Source organism: Rhinatrema bivittatum, chromosome 6, assembly GCF_901001135.1.
Source record: "Rhinatrema bivittatum chromosome 6, aRhiBiv1.1, whole genome shotgun sequence".
Classification (NCBI taxonomy): domain Eukaryota; kingdom Metazoa; phylum Chordata; class Amphibia; order Gymnophiona; family Rhinatrematidae; genus Rhinatrema; species Rhinatrema bivittatum.
The window spans coordinates 6,312,436-6,334,132 of NC_042620.1; the positions used below are offsets into that span (position 1 = coordinate 6,312,436).

General features: G+C 50.2%; 1 protein-coding gene across 1 annotated transcript in view; it reads right to left on the reverse strand.

The window, feature by feature from the left end:
• Positions 1-21,697, reverse strand: part of SPEG (striated muscle enriched protein kinase) — a 497,600-nt gene that overhangs the window by 60,529 nt on the left and 415,374 nt on the right. Inside the window, exons 35-36 of the mRNA XM_029605011.1 lie at positions 15,323-15,490; positions 7,145-7,267 (exon numbers count right to left, since the gene is read on the reverse strand). Coding sequence (XP_029460871.1) covers positions 7,145-7,267; positions 15,323-15,490 — 291 coding nt within the window. The remainder of the gene's footprint in view (positions 1-7,144; positions 7,268-15,322; positions 15,491-21,697) is intronic.

Sequence of the window (21,697 nt, forward strand, 5' to 3'; positions counted from 1 at the left end):
CGTCACGGCATGTGACTGCCTTGAGCGCCGAATCGCAGGGGTCGCACAGGCGCGCATTCATTCATCCAGGCGGAGGAGCCGGTGGCGAAAGCAGCCGGCTCCTCCGCCTGGATGAATGAATTCATTCACTGCCGGTGGGGGCTGCCGGAGAGGCAGCCCCCACCGGCAGTGAATGAATGCGCGCCTGTGCGGACCCGGCCTAGATTTAACACGCGACCACCCGCCGGCCGTCTCGAACTAACGCGTGTCCCCCCGCCGCCGCTGCCGCTGCTGCCTGGAACAGGCGCCCACCCGCCCGCGGCCTAGATTTAACACGCGACCACCCAGCTCCTGCCGCCGCCGGCCGCCTGGAACCACGCGGCCCTCCGACAGGTATTTAAAAATTTTTATTTTTTCTTCTGACAGGTTTTATGTGTCCCACATCATTACATTTTCTCGATCATCTCTGTATCGCTTTTTTTTTAAATTGTGTTTTATTGTTTTTGAGTATCTTAAGCGGTGTCGATGGATTTGTTACTAGACTCACAGTCCTAACTCCTACTAGGGGGAGGCGGTAAACTAACACGTTACGGCCGCGGCAAAACAGTGCGTTACTAATGAGAGAACCTGAGTGCCCGTTACGGTATCGGAGGGGAATAGCTAATTCCTTCATTATACAGCTAATTCGTTCATTTACATGCCGGGTGCGGGAAGGGTTACGCGTCTGTTTTAAGAAGCGCTACGGACGCGCAAAACTGGAGACTGTATCGCTGGTTTGCCTTACGCGTCCGAATTGTGCGCAGCGAGCTCGTTACAGACGAGAAATCTTCAACTGAACTTTACTGTATCGAGCTGATAGCCGGGGTCGAAAACTTCTAGTTATTAAAAAACCTGCAGCCTGCCAAACAGGAGGAATAGCCTAGTGGTTAGAGCAGTGGACTATGAACCAGGAGACCAGGGTTGAAATCCAGCTGTCGCTCCTTGTGACGTCGGGCAAGTCACTTTACCCTCCATTGCCTCAGGTACAAAAACTTAGATTGTAAGCCCTCTGGGGATAGAAAAATACCTACAATACCTGAATGTAAACCGGTGTGATATCTCAATTGAGATCAAATGTTGATATATAAGAACATAAGAAAATGCCATACTGGGTCAGACCAAGGGTCCATCAAGCCCAGCATCCTGTTTCCAACAGTGGCCAATCCAGGCCATAAGAACCTGGCAAGTACCCAAAAACTAAGTCTATTCCATGTAACCATTGCTAATGGCAGTGGCTATTCTCTAAGTGAACTTAATAGCAGGTAATGGACTTCTCCTCCAAGAACTTATCCAATCCTTTTTTAAACACAACTATACTTACTGCACGATCCACATCCTCTGGCAACAAATTCCAGAGTTTAATTGTGCGTTGAGTAAAAAAGAACTTTCTCCGATTAGTTTTAAATGTGCCCCATGCTAACTTCATGGAGTGTCCCCTAGTCTTTCTACTATCCGAAAGAGTAAATAACCGATTCACATCTACCAGTTCTAGACCTCTCATTATTTTAAACACCTCTATCATATCCCCCCTCAGTCGTCTCTTCTCCAAGCTGAAAAGTCCTAACCTCTTCAGCCTTTCCTCGTAGGGAAGCTGTTCCATTCCTCTTATCATTTTGGTAGTCCTTCTCTGTACCTTCTCCATCGCAATTATATCTTTTTTGAGATGCGGCGACCAGAATTGTACACAGTATTCAAGGTGCGGTCTCACCATGGAGCGATACAGAGGCATTATGACATTTTCCGTTTTATTCACCATTCCCTTTCTAATAATTCCCAACATTCTGTTTGCTTTTTTGACTGCCGCAGCACACTGTACTGACGATTTCAATGTGTTATCCACTATGACACCTAGATCTCTTTCTTGGGTTGTAGCACCTAATATGGAACCCAACATTGTGTAATTATAGCATGGGTTATTTTTCCCTATATGCATCACCTTGCACTTATCCTCATTAAATTTCATCTGCCATTTGGATGCCCAATTTTCCAGTCTCACAAGGTCTTCCTGCAATTTATCACAATCTGCTTGTGATTTAACTACTCTGAACAATTTTGTGTCATCTGCAAATTTGATCATCTCACTCGTCGTATTTCTTTCCAGATCATTTATAAATATATTGAAAAGTAAGGGTCCCAATACAGATCCCTGGTGGAAACGCAGGCACGCGAGTGCCTGCGTTTCCACCAGGACTTCTAGTTATTACACAACCTGCAGCCTGCCAGACAGACCCGGCTACGTGAGCGCCTGCGTTTCCACCAGGACTTCTAGTTATTACAGAGCCTGCAGCCTGCCAGACAGCCCCGGCTACGTGAGCGCCTGCGTTTCCACCAGGACTTCTAGTTATTACAGAGCCTGCAGCCTGCCAGACAGACCCGGCTACGTGAGCGCCTGCGTTTCCACCAGGACTTCTAGTTATTACAGAGCCTGCAGCCTGCCAGACAGACCCGGCTACGTGAGCGCCTGCGTTTCCACCAGGACTTCTAGTTATTACAGAGCCTGCAGCCTGCCAGACAGACCCGGCTACGTGAGCGCCTGCGTTTCCACCAGGACTTCTAGTTATTACAGAGCCTGCCAGACAGACCCGCCTACGTGAGAGCCTGCGTTTCCACCAGGACTTCTAGTTATTACAGAACCTGCAGCCTGCCAGACAGACCCGGCTACGTGAGCGCCTGCGTTTCCACCAGGACTTCTAGTTATTACAGAGCCTGCAGCCTGCCAGACAGACCCGGCTACGTGAGCGCCTGCGTTTCCACCAGGACTTCTAGTTATTACAGAACCTGCAGCCTGCCAGACAGACCCGGCTACGTGAGCGCCTGCGTTTCCACCAGGACTTCTAGTTATTACAGAGCCTGCAGCCTGCCAGACAGATCCGGCTACGTGAGCGCCTGCGTTTCCACCAGGACTTCTAGTTATTACAGAGCCTGCAGCCTGCCAGACAGACCCGGCTACGTGAGCGCCTGCGTTTCCACCAGGACTTCTAGTTATTACAGAGCCTGCAGCCTGCCAGACAGACCCGGCTACGTGAGTGCCTGCGTTTCCACCAGGACTTCTAGTTATTACAGAGCCTGCAGCCTGCCAGACAGACCCGGCTACGTGAGTGCCTGCGTTTCCACCAGGACTTCTAGTTATTACAGAACCTGCAGCCTGCCAGACAGACCCGGCTACGTGAGCGCCTGCGTTTCCTCTAGAACTTCTATTTATTACAGAACCTGCAGCCTGCCAGACAGACCCGGCTACGTGAGCGCCTGCTTTTCCTCTAGGACTTCTAGTTATTACAGACCCGGCTACGTGAGCGCCTGCGTTTCCACCAGGACTTCTAGTTATTACAGAGCCTGCAGCCTGCCAGACAGACCCGGCTACGTGAGCGCCTGCGTTTCCACCAGGACTTCTAGTTATTACAGAGCCTGCAGCCTGCCAGACAGACCCGGCTACGTGAGCGCCTGCGTTTCCACCAGGACTTCTAGTTATTACAGAGCCTGCCAGACAGACCCGCCTACGTGAGAGCCTGCGTTTCCACCAGGACTTCTAGTTATTACAGAACCTGCAGCCTGCCAGACAGACCCGGCTACGTGAGCGCCTGCGTTTCCACCAGGACTTCTAGTTATTACAGAGCCTGCAGCCTGCCAGACAGACCCGGCTACGTGAGCGCCTGCGTTTCCACCAGGACTTCTAGTTATTACAGAACCTGCAGCCTGCCAGACAGACCCGGCTACGTGAGCGCCTGCGTTTCCACCAGGACTTCTAGTTATTACAGAGCCTGCAGCCTGCCAGACAGATCCGGCTACGTGAGCGCCTGCGTTTCCACCAGGACTTCTAGTTATTACAGAGCCTGCAGCCTGCCAGACAGACCCGGCTACGTGAGCGCCTGCGTTTCCACCAGGACTTCTAGTTATTACAGAGCCTGCAGCCTGCCAGACAGACCCGGCTACGTGAGTGCCTGCGTTTCCACCAGGACTTCTAGTTATTACAGAGCCTGCAGCCTGCCAGACAGACCCGGCTACGTGAGTGCCTGCGTTTCCACCAGGACTTCTAGTTATTACAGAACCTGCAGCCTGCCAGACAGACCCGGCTACGTGAGCGCCTGCGTTTCCTCTAGAACTTCTATTTATTACAGAACCTGCAGCCTGCCAGACAGACCCGGCTACGTGAGCGCCTGCTTTTCCTCTAGGACTTCTAGTTATTACAGACCCGGCTACGTGAGCGCCTGCGTTTCCACCAGGACTTCTAGTTATTACAGAGCCTGCAGCCTGCCAGACAGACCTGGCTACGTGAGCGCCTGCGTTTCCACCAGGACTTCTAGTTATTACAGAGCCTGCAGCCTGCCAGACAGACCCGGCTACGTGAGTGCCTGCGTTTCCACCAGGACTTCTAGTTATTACAGAACCTGCAGCCTGCCAGACAGACCGGCTATGTGAGCGCCTGCGTTTCCTCTAGAACTTCTATTTATTACAGAACCTGCAGCCTGCCAGACAGACCCGGCTACGTGAGCGCCTGCTTTTCCTCTAGGACTTCTAGTTATTACAGAACCTGCAGCCTGCCAGACAGACCCGGCTACGTGAGCGCCTGTGTTTCCACCAGGACTTCTAGTTATTACAGAACCTGCAGCCTGCCAAACAGACCCAGCTACGTGAGCGCCTGCGTTTCCACCAGGACTTCTAGTTATTACAGAGCCTGCAGCCTGCCAGACAGACCCGGCTACGTGAGCGCCTGCGTTTCCACCAGGACTTCTATTTATTACAGAACCTGCAGCCTGCCAGACAGACCAAGCTACATGAGCGCCTGCGTTTCCACCAGGACTTCTAGTTATTACAGAGCCTGCAGCCTGCCAAACAGACCCGGCTACGTGAGCGCCTGCGTTTCCACCAGGACTTCTAGTTATTACAGAGCCTGCAGCCTGCCAGACAGACCCGGCTACGTGAGCGCCTGCGTTTCCACCAGGACTTCTAGTTATTACAGAGCCTGCAGCCTGCCAGACAGACCCGGCTACGTGAGCGCCTGCGTTTCCACCAGGACTTCTAGTTATTACAGAACCTGCAGCCTGCCAGACAGACCCGGCTACGTGAGCACCTGCGTATCCACCAGGACTTCTAGTTATTACAGAGCATGCAGCCTGCCAGACAGACCCGGCTACGTGAGCACCTGCGTATCCACCAGGACTTCTAGTTATTACAGAGCCTGCAGCCTGCCAGACAGACCCGGCTACGTGAGCGCCTGCGTTTCCACCAGGACCTCTAGTTATTACAGAGCCTGCAGCCTGCCAGACAGACCCGGCTACGTGAGCGCCTGCGTTTCCACCAGGACTTCTAGTTATTACAGAGCCTGCAGCCTGCCAGACAGACCCGGCTACGTGAGAGCCTGCGTTTCCACCAGGACTTCTAGTTATTACAGAGCCTGCAGCCTGCCAGACAGACCCAGCTACGTGAGCGCCTGCGTTTCCACCAGGACTTCTAGTTATTACAGAACCTGCAGCCTGCCAGACAGACCTGGCTACGTGAGCGCCTGCGTTTCCACCAGGACTTCTAGTTATTACAGAACATGCAGCCTGCCAGACAGACCAGACTACTTCTAACATTACATCACAATCGCTTTGCTATGCCTTCTGGTACACCCACCAGTTAGTGTTGAATCAGGTGAGAAAGGCAGTAAGCACGTTAAATACACGTAGCTAGGTTGTGCTACACTTTTAGTATCTGGAAATCCTCTGTGCTTATTCAATTACCTTTTATTCGTTACTGTTCTAGGAACCATAACCCACATCTCTTTTTAATGTATGTGCAATATTTGCTGTAGTTAGCAAGCTGCCATGTTTATTAGCATAAGTGCTATATGTGGCACCCAGGGAATATTTAGTTTTATCAATACCATGATTAACATGTGAAGTGTGCATGCTGCGGTGGTGCTGTGTTGAACAGATGAAGTGTATATACTGCAGCGTGTGCTGTTTTGAGCACATAAAGTTTACATGCTTCAGCGTGTACCAGATTGAGTAGGTGTATATGCTGCAGCGTGTCCTGTGGGTAGCATGTGTTTGTGCAGGGAATATTCAATATTATCAGTACCGGGTTTGCACGTGAGGTGTACATGCTGCAGCGTTTGCTGTGTTTAGCGCGTGAAGTATACATGCTGCTGCGTCTGCCGGACTGAGTAGGTGTATATGCTGCAGCGTGTCCTGTGGGTAGCATGTGTTTGTGCAGGGAATATTCAATATTATCAGTACCGGGTTTGCACGTGAGGTGTACATGCTGCAGCGTTTGCTGTGTTTAGCGCGTGAAGTATACATGCTGCTGCGTCTGCCGGACTGAGTAGGTGTATATGCTGCAGCGTGTCCTGTGGGTAGCATGTGTTTGTGCAGGGAATATTCAATATTATCAGTACCGGGTTTGCACGTGAGGTGTACATGCTGCAGCGTGTGCTGTGTTTAGTGCGTGAAGTATACATGCTGCTGCGTCTGCTGGCTGAGTAGGTGTATATGCTGCAGCGTGTCCTGTGGGTAGCATGTGTTTGTGCAGGGAATATTCAATATTATCAGTACCGGGTTTGCACGTGAGGTGTACATGCTGCAGCGTTTGCTGTGTTTAGCGCGTGAAGTATACATGCTGCTGCGTCTGCCGGACTGAGTAGGTGTATATGCTGCAGCGTGTCCTGTGGGTAGCATGTGTTTGTGCAGGGAATATTCAATATTATCAGTACCGGGTTTGCACGTGAGGTGTACATGCTGCAGCGTGTGCTGTGTTTAGTGCGTGAAGTATACATGCTGCTGCGTCTGCTGGCTGAGTAGGTGTATATGCTGCAGCGTGTCCTGTGGGTAGCATGTGTTTGTGCAGGGAATATTCAATATTATGAGTACCGGGTTTGCACGTGAGGTGTACATGCTGCAGCGTGTGCTGTGTTTAGCGCGTGAAGTATACATGCTGCTGTGTCTGCCGGTGTATATGCTGCAGCGTGTCCTGTGGGTAGCCATGTGTTTGTGCTGCAGTGTATTCTGTGTGTAGAACGTAATGCTTAAATGCTGCAACCAATATGAATCGGGCAGGTGTTTAGCAGAGGTACATCCTGCAGCATTACTGCCCCATTCACATTATTTTCCGACTACTTCCAGTGCAAAAGCCCCTCTCTGCTCCTCACCTTTCATTCTTCGCTCCAGCGTGTAGGTGCAGGGTGCGAGGCTGGGCGCTGGCTTCCACAACACCAGCACCGTGTTCTTATACTTCTGTGGGATCTCCGGCGTGCCCGGCCGGCCTGGCAGTCCTAGTGGGGCGAGAGGAGAGAAGGTAAAGTGCTGCTGGAGTGGGATGAGACTGCGGGTCTGGTGAGCTCCCATAGGCTGAGTTGGGCTCCCTGGGAAAGGCTTCTCTCTGAGCAGAGAACGTCAAACGCAGTAAAGCGCAGAGGCCGAGAAGAGCAGGTGCGCAAACATTTCAAAGGCAAACTCATCCAAAGTTTAGGGGGTCCCAGATCGACTGGGAAAATGTATAACCCTTTTACCAGCACTCTAGGGGAAAATATGAAAATATCCATAATGTTTTGATACACTTTAGCGTAAAATCAAAAGCAGATGCAATTCAAAGCATTTCAACCAATGTGACAACATTTCAGACTTATTCTGGGTTTATCAGAGATTTATTCAGAAGCTCTGGGGCAGAAATAAAAATCCCACCTATCACTGACTCTGTGTGACCCTGGGGTGAGTCACTTTATCTCCCTGTGCCTCAGTTCTAATCCCAGCTCTGTCACTGACTCTCTGTGACCCTGGGGTGAGTCACTTTATCTCCCTGTGCCTCAGTTCTAATCCCAGCTCTGTCACTGACTCTCTGTGTGACCCTGGGGTGAGTCACTTTATCTTCCTGTGCCTCAGCTCTAATCCCAGCTCTGTCACTGACTCTCTGTGTGACCCTGGGGTGAATCACTTTATCTCCCTGTGCCTCAGTTCTAATCCCAGCTCTGTCACTGACTCTCTGTGACCCTGGGGTGAGTCACTTTATCTCCCTGTGCCTCAGTTCTAATCCCAGCTCTGTCACTGACTCTCTGTGTGACCCTGGGGTGAGTCACTTTATCTCCCTGTGCCTCAGTTCTAATCCCAGCTCTGTCACTGACTCTCTGTGTGACTCTGGGGTGAGTCACTTTATCTCCCTGTGCCTCAGTTCTATTCCCAGCTCTGTCACTGACTCTCTGTGTGACCCTGGGGTGAGTCACTTTATCTCCCTGTGCCTCAGTTCTAATCCCAGCTCTGTCACTGACTCTCTGTGTGACCCTGGGGTGAGTCACTTTATCTTCCTGTGCCTCAGCTCTAATCCCAGCTCTGTCACTGACTCTCTGTGTGACCCTGGGGTGAATCACTTTATCTCCCTGTGCCTCAGTTCTAATCCCAGCTCTGTCACTGACTCTCTGTGACCCTGGGGTGAGTCACTTTATCTCCCTGTGCCTCAGTTCTAATCCCAGCTCTGTCACTGACTCTCTGTGTGACCCTGGGGTGAGTCACTTTATCTCCCTGTGCCTCAGTTCTAATCCCAGCTCTGTCACTGACTCTCTGTGTGACTCTGGGGTGAGTCACTTTATCTCCCTGTGCCTCAGTTCTATTCCCAGCTCTGTCACTGACTCTCTGTGTGACCCTGGGGTGAATCACTTTATCTCCCTGTGCCTCAGTTCTAATCCCAGCTCTGTCACTGACTCTCTGTGTGACCCTGGGGTGAGTCACTTTATCTCCCTGTGCCTCAGTTCTAATCCCAGCTCTGTCACTGACTCTCTGTGTGACCCTGGGGTGAGTCACTTTATCTCCCTGTGCCTCAGTTCTAATCCCAGCTCTGTCACTGACTCTCTGTGTGACCCTGGGGTGAGTCACTTTATCTCCCTGTGCCTCAGTTCTAATCCCAGCTCTGTCACTGACTCTCTGTGTGACCCTGGGATGAGTCACTTTATCTCCCTGTGCCTCAGTTCTAATCCCAGCTCTGTCACTGACTCTGTGTGACCCTGGGTGAGTTACTTTATCTCCCTGTGCCTCAGTTCTAATCCCAGCTCTGTCACTGACTCTCTGTGACCCTGGGGTGAGTCACTTTATCTCCCTGTGCCTCAGTTCTAATCCCAGCTCTGTCACTGACTCTCTGTGTGACCCTGGGGTGAGTCACCTTATCTCCCTGTGCCTCAGTTCTAATCCCAGCTCTGTCACTGACTCTCTGTGACCCTGGGGTGAGTCACTTTATCTCCCTGTGCCTCAGTTCTAATCCCAGCTCTGTCACTGACTCTCTGTGTGACCCTGGGGTGAGTCACTTTATCTCCCTGTGCCTCAGTTCTAATCCCAGCTCTGTCACTGACTCTCTGTGTGACTCTGGGGTGAGTCACTTTATCTCCCTGTGCCTCAGTTCTATTCCCAGCTCTGTCACTGACTCTCTGTGTGACCCTGGGGTGAATCACTTTATCTCCCTGTGCCTCAGTTCTAATCCCAGCTCTGTCACTGACTCTCTGTGTGACCCTGGGGTGAGTCACTTTATCTCCCTGTGCCTCAGTTCTAATCCCAGCTCTGTCACTGACTCTCTGTGTGACCCTGGGGTGAGTCACTTTATCTCCCTGTGCCTCAGTTCTAATCCCAGCTCTGTCACTGACTCTCTGTGTGACCCTGGGGTGAGTCACTTTATCTCCCTGTGCCTCAGTTCTAATCCCAGCTCTGTCACTGACTCTCTGTGTGACCCTGGGATGAGTCACTTTATCCCCCTGTGCCTCAGTTCTAATCCCAGCTCTGTCACTGACTCTCTGTGGGACCCTGGGTGAGTCACTTTATCCCCCTGTGCCTCAGCTCTAATCCCAGCTCTGTCACTGACTCTCTGTGACCTTGGGGTGAGTCACTTTATCTCCCTGTGCCTCAGTTCTAATCCCAGCTCTGTCACTGACTCTCTGTGTGACCCTGGGGTGAGTCACTTTATCTCCCTGTGCCTCAGTTCTAATCCCAGCTCTGTCACTGACTCTCTGTGTGACCCTGGGGTGAGTCACTTTATCTCCCTGTGCCTCAGTTCTAATCCCAGCTCTGTCACTGACTCTCTGTGTGACCCTGGGGTGAGTTACCTTATCTCCCTGTGCCTCAGTTCTAATCCCAGCTCTGTCACTGACTCTCTGTGACCCTGGGGTGAGTCACTTTATCTCCCTGTGCCTCAGTTCTAATCCCAGCTCTGTCACTGACTCTCTGTGTGACCCTGGGGTGAGTCACTTTATCTCCCTGTGCCTCAGTTCTAATCCCAGCTCTGTCACTGACTCTCTGTGTGATCCTGGGATGAGTCACTTTATCTCCCTGTGCCTCAGTTCTAATCCCAGCTCTGTCACTGACTCTCTGTGTGACCCTGGGGTGAGTCACTTTATCTCCCTGTGCCTCAGTTCTAATCCCAGCTCTGTCACTGACTCTCTGTGTGACCCTGGGGTGAGTCACTTTATCTCCCTGTGCCTCAGTTCTAATCCCAGCTCTGTCACTGACTCTCTGTGTGACCCTGGGGTGAGTCACTTTATCTCCCTGTGCCTCAGTTCTAATCCCAGCTCTGTCACTGACTCTCTGTGTGACCCTGGGGTGAGTCACTTTATCTCCCTGTGCCTCAGTTCTAATCCCAGCTCTGTCACTGACTCTCTGTGTGACCCTGGGATGAGTCACTTTATCCCCCTGTGCCTCAGTTCTAATCCCAGCTCTGTCACTGACTCTCTGTGGGACCCTGGGTGAGTCACTTTATCCCCCTGTGCCTCAGCTCTAATCCCAGCTCTGTCACTGACTCTCTGTGACCTTGGGGTGAGTCACTTTATCTCCCTGTGCCTCAGTTCTAATCCCAGCTCTGTCACTGACTCTCTTTGTGACCCTGGGGTGAGTCACTTTATCTCCCTGTGCCTCAGTTCTAATCCCAGCTCTGTCACTGACTCTCTGTGTGACCCTGGGGTGAGTCACTTTATCTCCCTGTGCCTCAGTTCTAATCCCAGCTCTGTCACTGACTCTCTGTGTGACCCTGGGGTGAGTCACTTTATCTCCCTGTGCCTCAGTTCTAATCCCAGCTCTGTCACTGACTCTCTGTGGGACCCTGGGATGAGTCACTTTATCCCCCTGTGCCTCAGTTCTAATCCCAGCTCTGTCACTGACTCTCTGTGGGACCCTGGGTGAGTCACTTTATCTCCCTGTGCCTCAGTTCTAATCCCAGCTCTGTCACTGACTCTGTGTGACCCTGTAAGAGTCATTCCGCATCATGAGTGATGTTGAGGAATGTATCAGGCTACAACATTCCCCTGTTGTTATGTATTCTATTTGCACAAATGCTAATAAAAACATTTATACATAAAATATTTTAAATCTGTTATTTCAAGCACTTGCCAAAATTTTAAGTGCCTTATTAATCTGTATTAATTTATATTTATTGCAGTTCATAAATATAGAATATCATGTAAAATGTAAACATCTATTAACAAGCAGCAGATCCAATCAAGTATTGAAAGAGATATCAATGTATTCTTTTATGAATCTTCTTTTCAAAAATGCAGAGAATACAATAAAACAGCAATAAGCATAATAATCACAAGAGCTTAAGAGCAAAATTAGGACAGTTCACATTACAACCCATGCAAAAAAATATATTCAAATTCTGGTGTCATCTCGGTAACAGCAAAACAAACTCCCTCCCCTGCCAAACATTTTGTGAAGTAACACACAGGCCTGGAAAAACATCCCTACAACCTTGTCATACCATACCACAACTGCACTAACTCTCAGGACTCAAACTACAGCAAGGTTATCTATGAAAAGGCTGCAATAGAAATATTACAGCAGGCCAGGCTCTCTCTCTCTCACATACACACACAAACACAGGCTCTCCACTTTCACATCCTCTCTCTCACATACACACACAAACACAGGCTCTCCACTTTCACATCCTCTCTCTCACATACACACACAAACACAGGCTCTCCACTTTCACATCCTCTCTCTCACATACACACACAAACACAGGCTCTCCATTTTCACATCCTCTCTCTCACATACACACACAAACACAGGCTCTCCATTTTCACATCCTCTCTCTCACATACGCACAAGTTTCTCACTACCATGCTGCTGAATATCCCAGTAAATTTAGCCAGATGAGTTTATCCAGCTAAGTTTGCTAGTCAACCGGTGTCTGAAAATGAATTGAAGAGCTTCTAAATGTAGGCCCCAAGTTTCTCACTCACATGCTCTCTCACACACACACAAACACGTGCACACACATACACACAGACGCTCTCCTTTTCCACATTTTCTCTCTCACATACACATGCATACAAACTTCTCACTCTCATGCTCTCTCACACACACAAACACACACATACACACAGAGGCTTTCCATTTCATCATTCTCTCTCTCACATACACATGCATACAAACTTCACTCTCATGCTCTCTCTCACACACACACACACACACACATATCCACACAGAGGCTCTCCATTTCCACATTCTCTCTCTCACATACACATGCATACAAACTTCTCACTCTCATGCTCTCTCACACACACAAACATGCACACACACACACACACACACACAGGCTCTCCATTTCCACATTCTCTCTCTCACATACACATGCATACAAACTTCTCACTCTCATGCTCTCTCACACACACAAACACACACACACACACACACACACACACAGAGGCTCTCCATTTCCACATTCTCTCTCTCACATACACATGCATACAAACTTTTCACTCCCATGCTCTCTCTCTCTCTCTCACACACACACACACACAGGCTCTGTACTTCCACATGCTCTCTCCCACATACATATGCACACAAGCTTCTCACTCCCATGGTCTCTCTCATACACACATATACAAACACTCACACACACAGGCTCTCTACTTCCACCAGCTCTCTCATATACACTCACACACACAGGCTCTCTACTTCCACCAGCTCTCTCTCATAAACATCAAATGCATCTACCATCAAATGCAGCATTACTGATCATTTCCTATTAAACTGAAACAGTCTCTATCTACCAATCATTACAATGTTTTACTTCTCGTTAAACTGTTTATCTTTCCTCTAACTCTAATCCCAGTTAGAATGACCCCGTTTTATTGTAACTTTTTTCTTCCATGCACTTGTTTTACCTTTTAATGTATACTCTTATGTTATTAGTTATTTACGTTATAATGTATTTCTCACCCCTTGTTTTATGTAAACCGACATGATACGAACTCCGTGAATGCCGGTATAGAAAAATACAAATAAATAAATAAAATAAATAAACACTCACACACAGGCTCTATCAGGGCCTCTCCCTCTCTTCCAGGCCTCCTTGCTGCAAGGCCTCCTCTTCTCAGGCTTTGAGGAGGGTCTGTGGCAGTGGCTGCCATGGATTGGGCTCTGCGATGGTCCTGGGGCAGGATCTCCTCTTCTCGGACCACTGGACAACACCAATTAAGTGGCTGGGCTGTAGCCCATCCAGGCCCATCCGTGACTACCATACATCACTGCTTTTAATAACATCAAGTGCACCCTTTGTTTGACGCTCACAGCTTTTTAACAGTACTGGCAGGGCTCAACCTGTGCATGCTGAGGAAGCTCCTGGGATGGAGTTAGGTTGGGGGAGGCAGCAGGATGCAGATCTCCGTGGCTCAGCCTTTACCTTTCAGAAGCGGTGCAATAGCACAGGTAAAAGTAATGCCCTCCCTGGGGGGGTAATTTCAGAGCAGTGTGCGTAACGTACCCTGGTTTTCAGGGTGCACTTAGGCACATTTATCCACTCTGAAAATGATCCCAGGAAATCTACCTGCACAAGGAAGGGAAAGGGGAGAAGCACCCAGGAAGACGACAAGCGGGAGAAAGTCGAAGGAAGGAAGCCAGGAAGAGGCCATGGGAGGGAGAGGAGCCAGGAAGGGAGCAAGGGCTGGAAGAACAGGGGGAGAGAGACACAAGGAAGGAGCTAGTGGAGGACAGGAGCAGAGCTGTTGCTGTCCTTGTGCTGGTCCACCTGCTCCTGTGCCGTCAAGAAGAGGGCAACATTCAGAGCCCTTCCCAGGGGTGAAAGCACACACATTGTTCAACATCACACATACGTTCGCTCGTGGACTCGGGAAGGGTCCCTGAGGGTCGAGAGAAGGTTTCAATATTCAGATATTAAAAAGTAAGCAGAGAGGTCAACATTTAAAGTGGCTGTCCGGCTGATTCCTGGACATAGCCAGATAGGGCACATGATTTAAAATGCTGCCAGTCTGATGAGCTTTATCCAGCTAGAAAGGGGCAGAGCAGGGGCGCTTATCCAGCTAAGGCAGGAGGGTAAATACCAACGCTCAGCCTGCACTCCTGTAGGAAGCCAAATAAACCTATCTGGCTAAGTTTGGCATGGCTGCCTGTATTCAGTGGCCCCACCATGCTGCTGAATATCCCAGTAAATTTAGCCAGATCAGTTTACCCAGCTATCCTTGCTAGTCAACCGGTGGCTGAAAATGAAGCGCTGAGCTTCTAAATGTAGGCCCCAAAGTTTGATCCCTAAGTTAGGCTTCTATTTTCAGCTGGATTTAGGGGGCCTAAGTTTTCAGTTGAAAATTCCCCTAAAGGTAGGGTCCTAAAACTTGAACGTCTGATAGTCAGAGCCATTTGTCCAGCTAAGTTTGCACTTAACCAGATGGATGGTGCCAGTCCACTATGCAGCTGTGCTGAGCAGCCGGCATTTATCCAGCTTACTTTAAAGCAATCGCACCACTGAATACCCCAGGGAGGTTACTCAGGTATTAGCCAATGGTGCAATCCAGCCAGCAGCTGAATATTCGCCCTAGGCTCCTCAATGGAGGCTGAGATTTAATCTTCTGTTAGGAAACTCTGTCCTCAGCTCCTATCTTCCTTTCCCCACCCTAACTCCACCCCTGTAGTCACCCACTCTTTAGGTGCCTCACCCAGCCCTAAGAAATTTAAAAAGAGCCAATTTAGGATGTGAACTCCAAACGTTAGGGAAATAAAGCCTTCAAACTTGGCCCCATAGCTTCTGATGGAAAAATTATGCACAGAGAAAGGAGGCAAAATGTCTGCGGGACATTTATCTGGCAGCTAAAGCCCATGCAGAGCTTGGCTTTGATGACCCTGCAGGTAAAACTACCAGCAGAGCCTGCAGTTTAGAAGGGAAGAGCCAGATTATCGGAGAGGACCCTCCCCCTCCCACCTCAGGAAGGACCATTTTGGAGGGCTCCTCGGCAAAATGTTTGCTCGGGGGCCCGGAACTTGAACTTCTGCCACTGATTTCAAGTGTCCCTTCCTTTGGCGATGTTTAATAGCAAAGATCACATTCAGCGACAGAGGATACGTACGTGCCACAGCGAGGCTGCAGGAACTCGAGGCACTGCCAAGGACATTGGCAGCCGAGCACTCGTACAAGCCCACGTCAGTCATGCCAGCATCCAGAATGGTGAGCAGCTGACGCCCGTCTGCATAGGACACGGTGCTGATCCGGTCATCTGACACAACTCTTCGCTTATCTGAACACCAAAACAATGGGAGTGAGTACAAACACAGAAAGGAAGAAGGGACACACAGTCCCCCACACTGTTCCCATAGCACAGAGAACCCAATAGAGAAGACCCAACCCTCCGCATTATCCCTATAATACACAGCACCCCATAGGATGAGTCCCACCCTCCACATTATCCCTATAATACACAGCACCCCATAGGATGAGCCCCACCCTCCACATTATCCCTATAATACACAGCACCCCATAGGATGAGCCCCCACCCTCCACATTATCCCTATAATACACAGCATCCCCATAGGATGAGTCCCCACCCTCCACATTATCCCTATAATACACAGCACCCCATAGGATGAGCCCCCACCCTCCACATTATCCCTATAATACACAGCACCCCATAGGATGAGTCCCACCCTCCACATTATCCCTATAATACACAGCATCCCATAGGATGAGTCCCCACCCTCCACATTATCCCTATAATACACAGCACCCCATAGGATGAGCCCCACCCTCCACATTATCCCTATAATACACAGCACCCCATAGGATGAGTCCCCACCCTCCACATTATCCCTATAATACACAGCACCCCATAGGATGAGCCCCACCCTCCACATTATCCCTATAATACACAGCACCCCATAGGATGAGTCCCCATCCTCCACATTATCCCTATAATACACAGCACCCCATAGGATGAGCCCCCACCCTCCACATTATCCCTATAATACACAGCACCCCATAGGATGAGTCCCACCCTCCACATTATCCCTATAATACACAGCACCCCATAGGATGAGCCCCACCCTCCACATTATCCCTATAATACACAGCACCCCATAGGATGAGCCCCCACCCTCCACCTTATCCCTATAATACACAGCACCCCATAGGATGAGCCCCCACCCTCCACATTATCCTATAATACACAGCACCCCATAGGATGAGCCCCCACCCTCCACATTATCCCTATAATACACAGCACCCCATAGGATGACCCCCACCCTCCACATTATCCCTATAATACACAGCACCCCATAGGATGAGTCCCCACCCTCCACATTATCCCTATAATACACAGCATCCCATAGGATGAGTCCCCACCCTCCACATTATCCCTATAATACACAGCACCCCATAGGATGAGTCCCACCCTCCACATTATCCCTATAATACACAGCACCCCATAGGATGAGTCCCCACCCTCCACATTATCCCTATAATACACAGCACCCCATAGGATGAGTCCCCACCCTCCACATTATCCCTATAATACACAGCACCCCATAGGATGAGTCCCACCCTCCACATTATCCCTATAATACACAGCATCCCATAGGATGAGTCCCCACCCTCCACATTATCCCTATAATACACAGCACCCCATAGGATGAGTCCCCACCCTCCACATTATCCCTATAATACACAGCACCCCATAGGATGAGCCCCACCCTCCACATTATCCCTATAATACACAGCACCCCATAGGATGAGCCCCCACCCTCCACATTATCCTATAATACACAGCATCCCATAGGATGAGCCCCACCCTCCACATTATCCCTATAATACACAGCACCCCATAGGATGAGCCCCCACCCTCCACATTATCCCTATAATACACAGCACCCCATAGGATGAGCCCCACCCTACACATTATCCCTATAATACACAGCACCCCATAGGATGAGTCCCACCCTCCACATTATCCCTATAATACACAGCACCCCATAGGATGAGTCCCACCCTCCACATTATCCCTATAATACACAGCATCCCATAGGATGAGCCCCACCCTCCACATTATCCCTATAATACACAGCACCCCATAGGATGAGTCCCACCCTCCACATTATCCCTATAATACACAGCACCCCATAGGATGAGCCCCACCCTCCACATTATCCCTATAATACACAGCACCCCATAGGATGAGTCCCACCCTCCACATTATCCCTATAATACACAGCACCCCATAGGATGAGCCCCCACCCTCCACATTATCCCTATAATACACAGCACCCATAGGATGAGCCCCCACCCTCCACATTATCCCTATAATACACAGCACCCCATAGGATGAGCCCCCACCCTCCACATTATCCCTATAATACACAGCACCCCATAGGATGAGCCCCACCCTCCACAGCACCCCATAGGATGAGCCCCCACCCTCCACATTATCCCTATAATACACAGCACCGCATAGGATGAGCCCCACCCTCCACATTATCCCTATAATACACAGCACCCCATAGGATGAGCCCCCACCCTCCACAGCACCCCATAGGATGAGCCCCACCCTCCACATTATCCCTATAATACACAGCACCCCATAGGATGAGCCCCACCCTCCACATTATCCCTATAATACACAGCACCCCATAGGATGAGCCCCACCCTCCACATTATCCCTATAATACACAGCACCCCATAGGATGAGCCCCCACCCTCCACATTATCCCTATAATACACAGCACCCCATAGGATGAGCCCCCACCCTCCACATTATCCCTATAATACACAGCACCCCATAGCATGAGCCCCACCCTCCACATTATCCCTATAATACACAGCACCCCATAGCATGAGCCCCACCCTCCACATTATCCCTATAATACACAGCACCCCATAGGATAAGCCCCACCCTCCACATTATCCCTATAATACACAGCACCCCATAGGATGAGTCCCACCCTCCACATTATCCCTATAATACACAGCACCCCATAGGATGAGCCCCACCCTCCACATTATCCCTATAATACACAGCACCCCATAGGATGAGTCCCCACCCTCCACATTATCCCTATAATACACAGCACCCCATAGGATGAGCCCCACCCTCCACATTATCCCTATAATACACAGCACCCCATAGGATGAGCCCCCACCCTCCACATTATCCCTATAATACACAGCACCCCATAGGATGAGCCCCCACCCTCCACATTATCCCTATAATACACAGCACCCCATAGGATGAGTCCCCACCCTCCACATTATCCCTATAATACACAGCACCTCATAGGATGAGCCCCCACCCTCCACATTATCCCTATAATACACAGCACCCCATAGGATGAGTCCCCACCCTCCACATTATCCCTATAATACACAGCACCCCATAGGATGAGCCCCCACCCTCCACATTATCCCTATAATACACAGCACCCCATAGGATGAGTCCCCACCCTCCACATTATCCCTATAATACACAGCACCCCGTAGGATGAGCCCCCACCCTCCACATTATCCCTATAATACACAGCACCCCATAGGATGAGCCCCACCCTCCACAGCACCCCATAGGATGAGCCCCCACCCTCCACATTATCCCTATAATACACAGCACCCATAGGATGAGCCCCACCCTCCACATTATCCCTATAATACACAGCACCCCATAGGATGAGCCCCCACCCTCCACAGCACCCCATAGGATGAGCCCCACCCTCCACATTATCCCTATAATACACAGCACCCCATAGGATGAGCCCCACCCTCCACATTATCCCTATAATACACAGCACCCCATAGGATGAGCCCCACCCTCCACATTATCCCTATAATACACAGCACCCCATAGGATGAGCCCCCACCCTCCACATTATCCCTATAATACACAGCACCCCATAGGATGAGCCCCCACCCTCCACATTATCCCTATAATACACAGCACCCCATAGCATGAGCCCCACCCTCCACATTATCCCTATAATACACAGCACCCCATAGCATGAGCCCCACCCTCCACATTATCCCTATAATACACAGCACCCCATAGGATGAGTCCCACCCTCCACATTATCCCTATAATACACAGCACCCCATAGCATGAGCCCCACCCTCCACATTATCCCTATAATACACAGCACCCCATAGGATGAGCCCCACCCTCCACATTATCCCTATAATACACAGCACCCCATAGGATGAGTCCCACCCTCCACATTATCCCTATAATACACAGCACCCCATAGGATGAGCCCCACCCTCCACATTATCCCTATAATACACAGCACCCCATAGGATGAGTCCCCACCCTCCACATTATCCCTATAATACACAGCACCCCATAGGATGAGCCCCACCCTCCACATTATCCCTATAATACACAGCACCCCATAGGATGAGCCCCCACCCTCCACATTATCCCTATAATACACAGCACCCCATAGGATGAGCCCCTACCATCCACATTATCCCTATAACACACAGCACCCCATAGGATGAGTCCCCACCCTCCACATTATCCCTATAATACACAGCACCCCATAGGATGAGCCCCCACCCTCCACATTATCCCTATAATACACAGCACCCCATAGGATGAGTCCCCACCCTCCACATTATCCCTATAATACACAGCACCCCATAGGATGAGCCCCCACCCTACACATTATCCCTATAATACACAGCACCCCATAGGATGAGCCCCCACCCTCCACATTATCCCTATAATACACAGCATCCCATAGGATGAGCCCCACCCTACACATTATCCCTATAATACACAGCACCCCATAGGATGAGTCCCCACCCTCCACATTATCCCTATAATACACAGCACCCCATAGGATGAGCCCCACCCTCCACATTATCCCTATAATACACAGCACCCCATAGGATGAGTCCCCACCCTCCACATTATCCCTATAATAGACAGCATCCCATAGGATGAGCCCCACCCTCCACATTATCCCTATAATACACAGCACCCCATAGGATGAGTCCTCACCCTCCACATTATCCTATAATACACAGCACCCCATAGGATGAGCCCCACCCTCCACATTATCCCTATAACACACAGCACCCCATAGGATGAGCCCCACCCTCCACATTACCCCTATAATACACAGCACCCCATAGGATGAGCCCAAACCCTCCACATTATCCCTATAATACACAGCACCCCAAAGGATGAGCCCCACCCTCCACATTATCCCTATAATACACAGCACCCCATAGGATGAGCCCCCACCCTCCACATTATCCCTATAATACACAGCACCCCATAGGATGAGCCCCACCCTCCACATTATCCCTATAATACACAGCACCCCATAGGATGAGTCCCACCCTCCACATTATCCCTATAATACACAGCACCCCATAGGATGAGCCCCCACCCTCCACATTATCCCTATAATACACAGCACCCCATAGGATGACCCCCCCCCCACCCTCCACATTATCCCTATAATACACAGCACCCCATAGGATGAGCCCCACCCTCCACATTATCCCTATAATACACAGCACCCCATAGGATGAGCCCCACCCTCCACATTATCCCTATAATACACAGCACCCCATAGGATGAGCCCCCACCCTCCACATTATCCCTAGAATACACAGCATCCCATAGGATGAGTCCCACCCTCCACATTATCCCTATAATACACAGCACCCCATAGGATGAGTCCTCACCCTCCACATTATCCCTATAATACACAGCACCCCATAGGATGAGCCCCACCCTCCACATTATCCCTATAATACACAGCACCCCATAGGATGAGCCCCCACCCTCCACATTATCCCTATAATACACAGCACCCCATAGGATGAGCCCCCACCCTCCACAGTATCCCTATAATACACAGCACCCCATAGGATGAGCCCCCACCCTCCACATTATCCCTATAATACACAGCACCCCATAGGATGAGCCCCACCCTCCACATTATCCCTATAATACACAGCACCCCATAGGATGAGTCCCACCCTCCACATTATCCCTATAATACACAGCACCCCATAGGATGAGCCCCCACCCTCCACATTATCCCTATAATACACAGCATCCCATAGGATGAGCCCCCACCCTCCACATTATCCCTATAATACACAGCACCCCATAGGATGAGCCCCCACCTTCCACATTATCCCTATAATACACAGCATCCCATAGGATGAACCCCCACCCTCCACAGTATCCCTATAATACACAGCACCCCATAGGATGAGCCCCACCCTCCACATTATTCCTATAACACACAGCCCCCCATAGGATGAGCCCCACCCTCCACATTATCCCTATAACACACAGCACCCCATAGGATGAGCCCCACCCTCCACATTATCCCTATAATACACAGCACCCCATAGGATGAGCCCCACCCTCCACATTATCCCTATAATACACAGCACCCCATAGGATGAGCCCCCACCCTCCACATTATCCCTATAATACACAGCACCC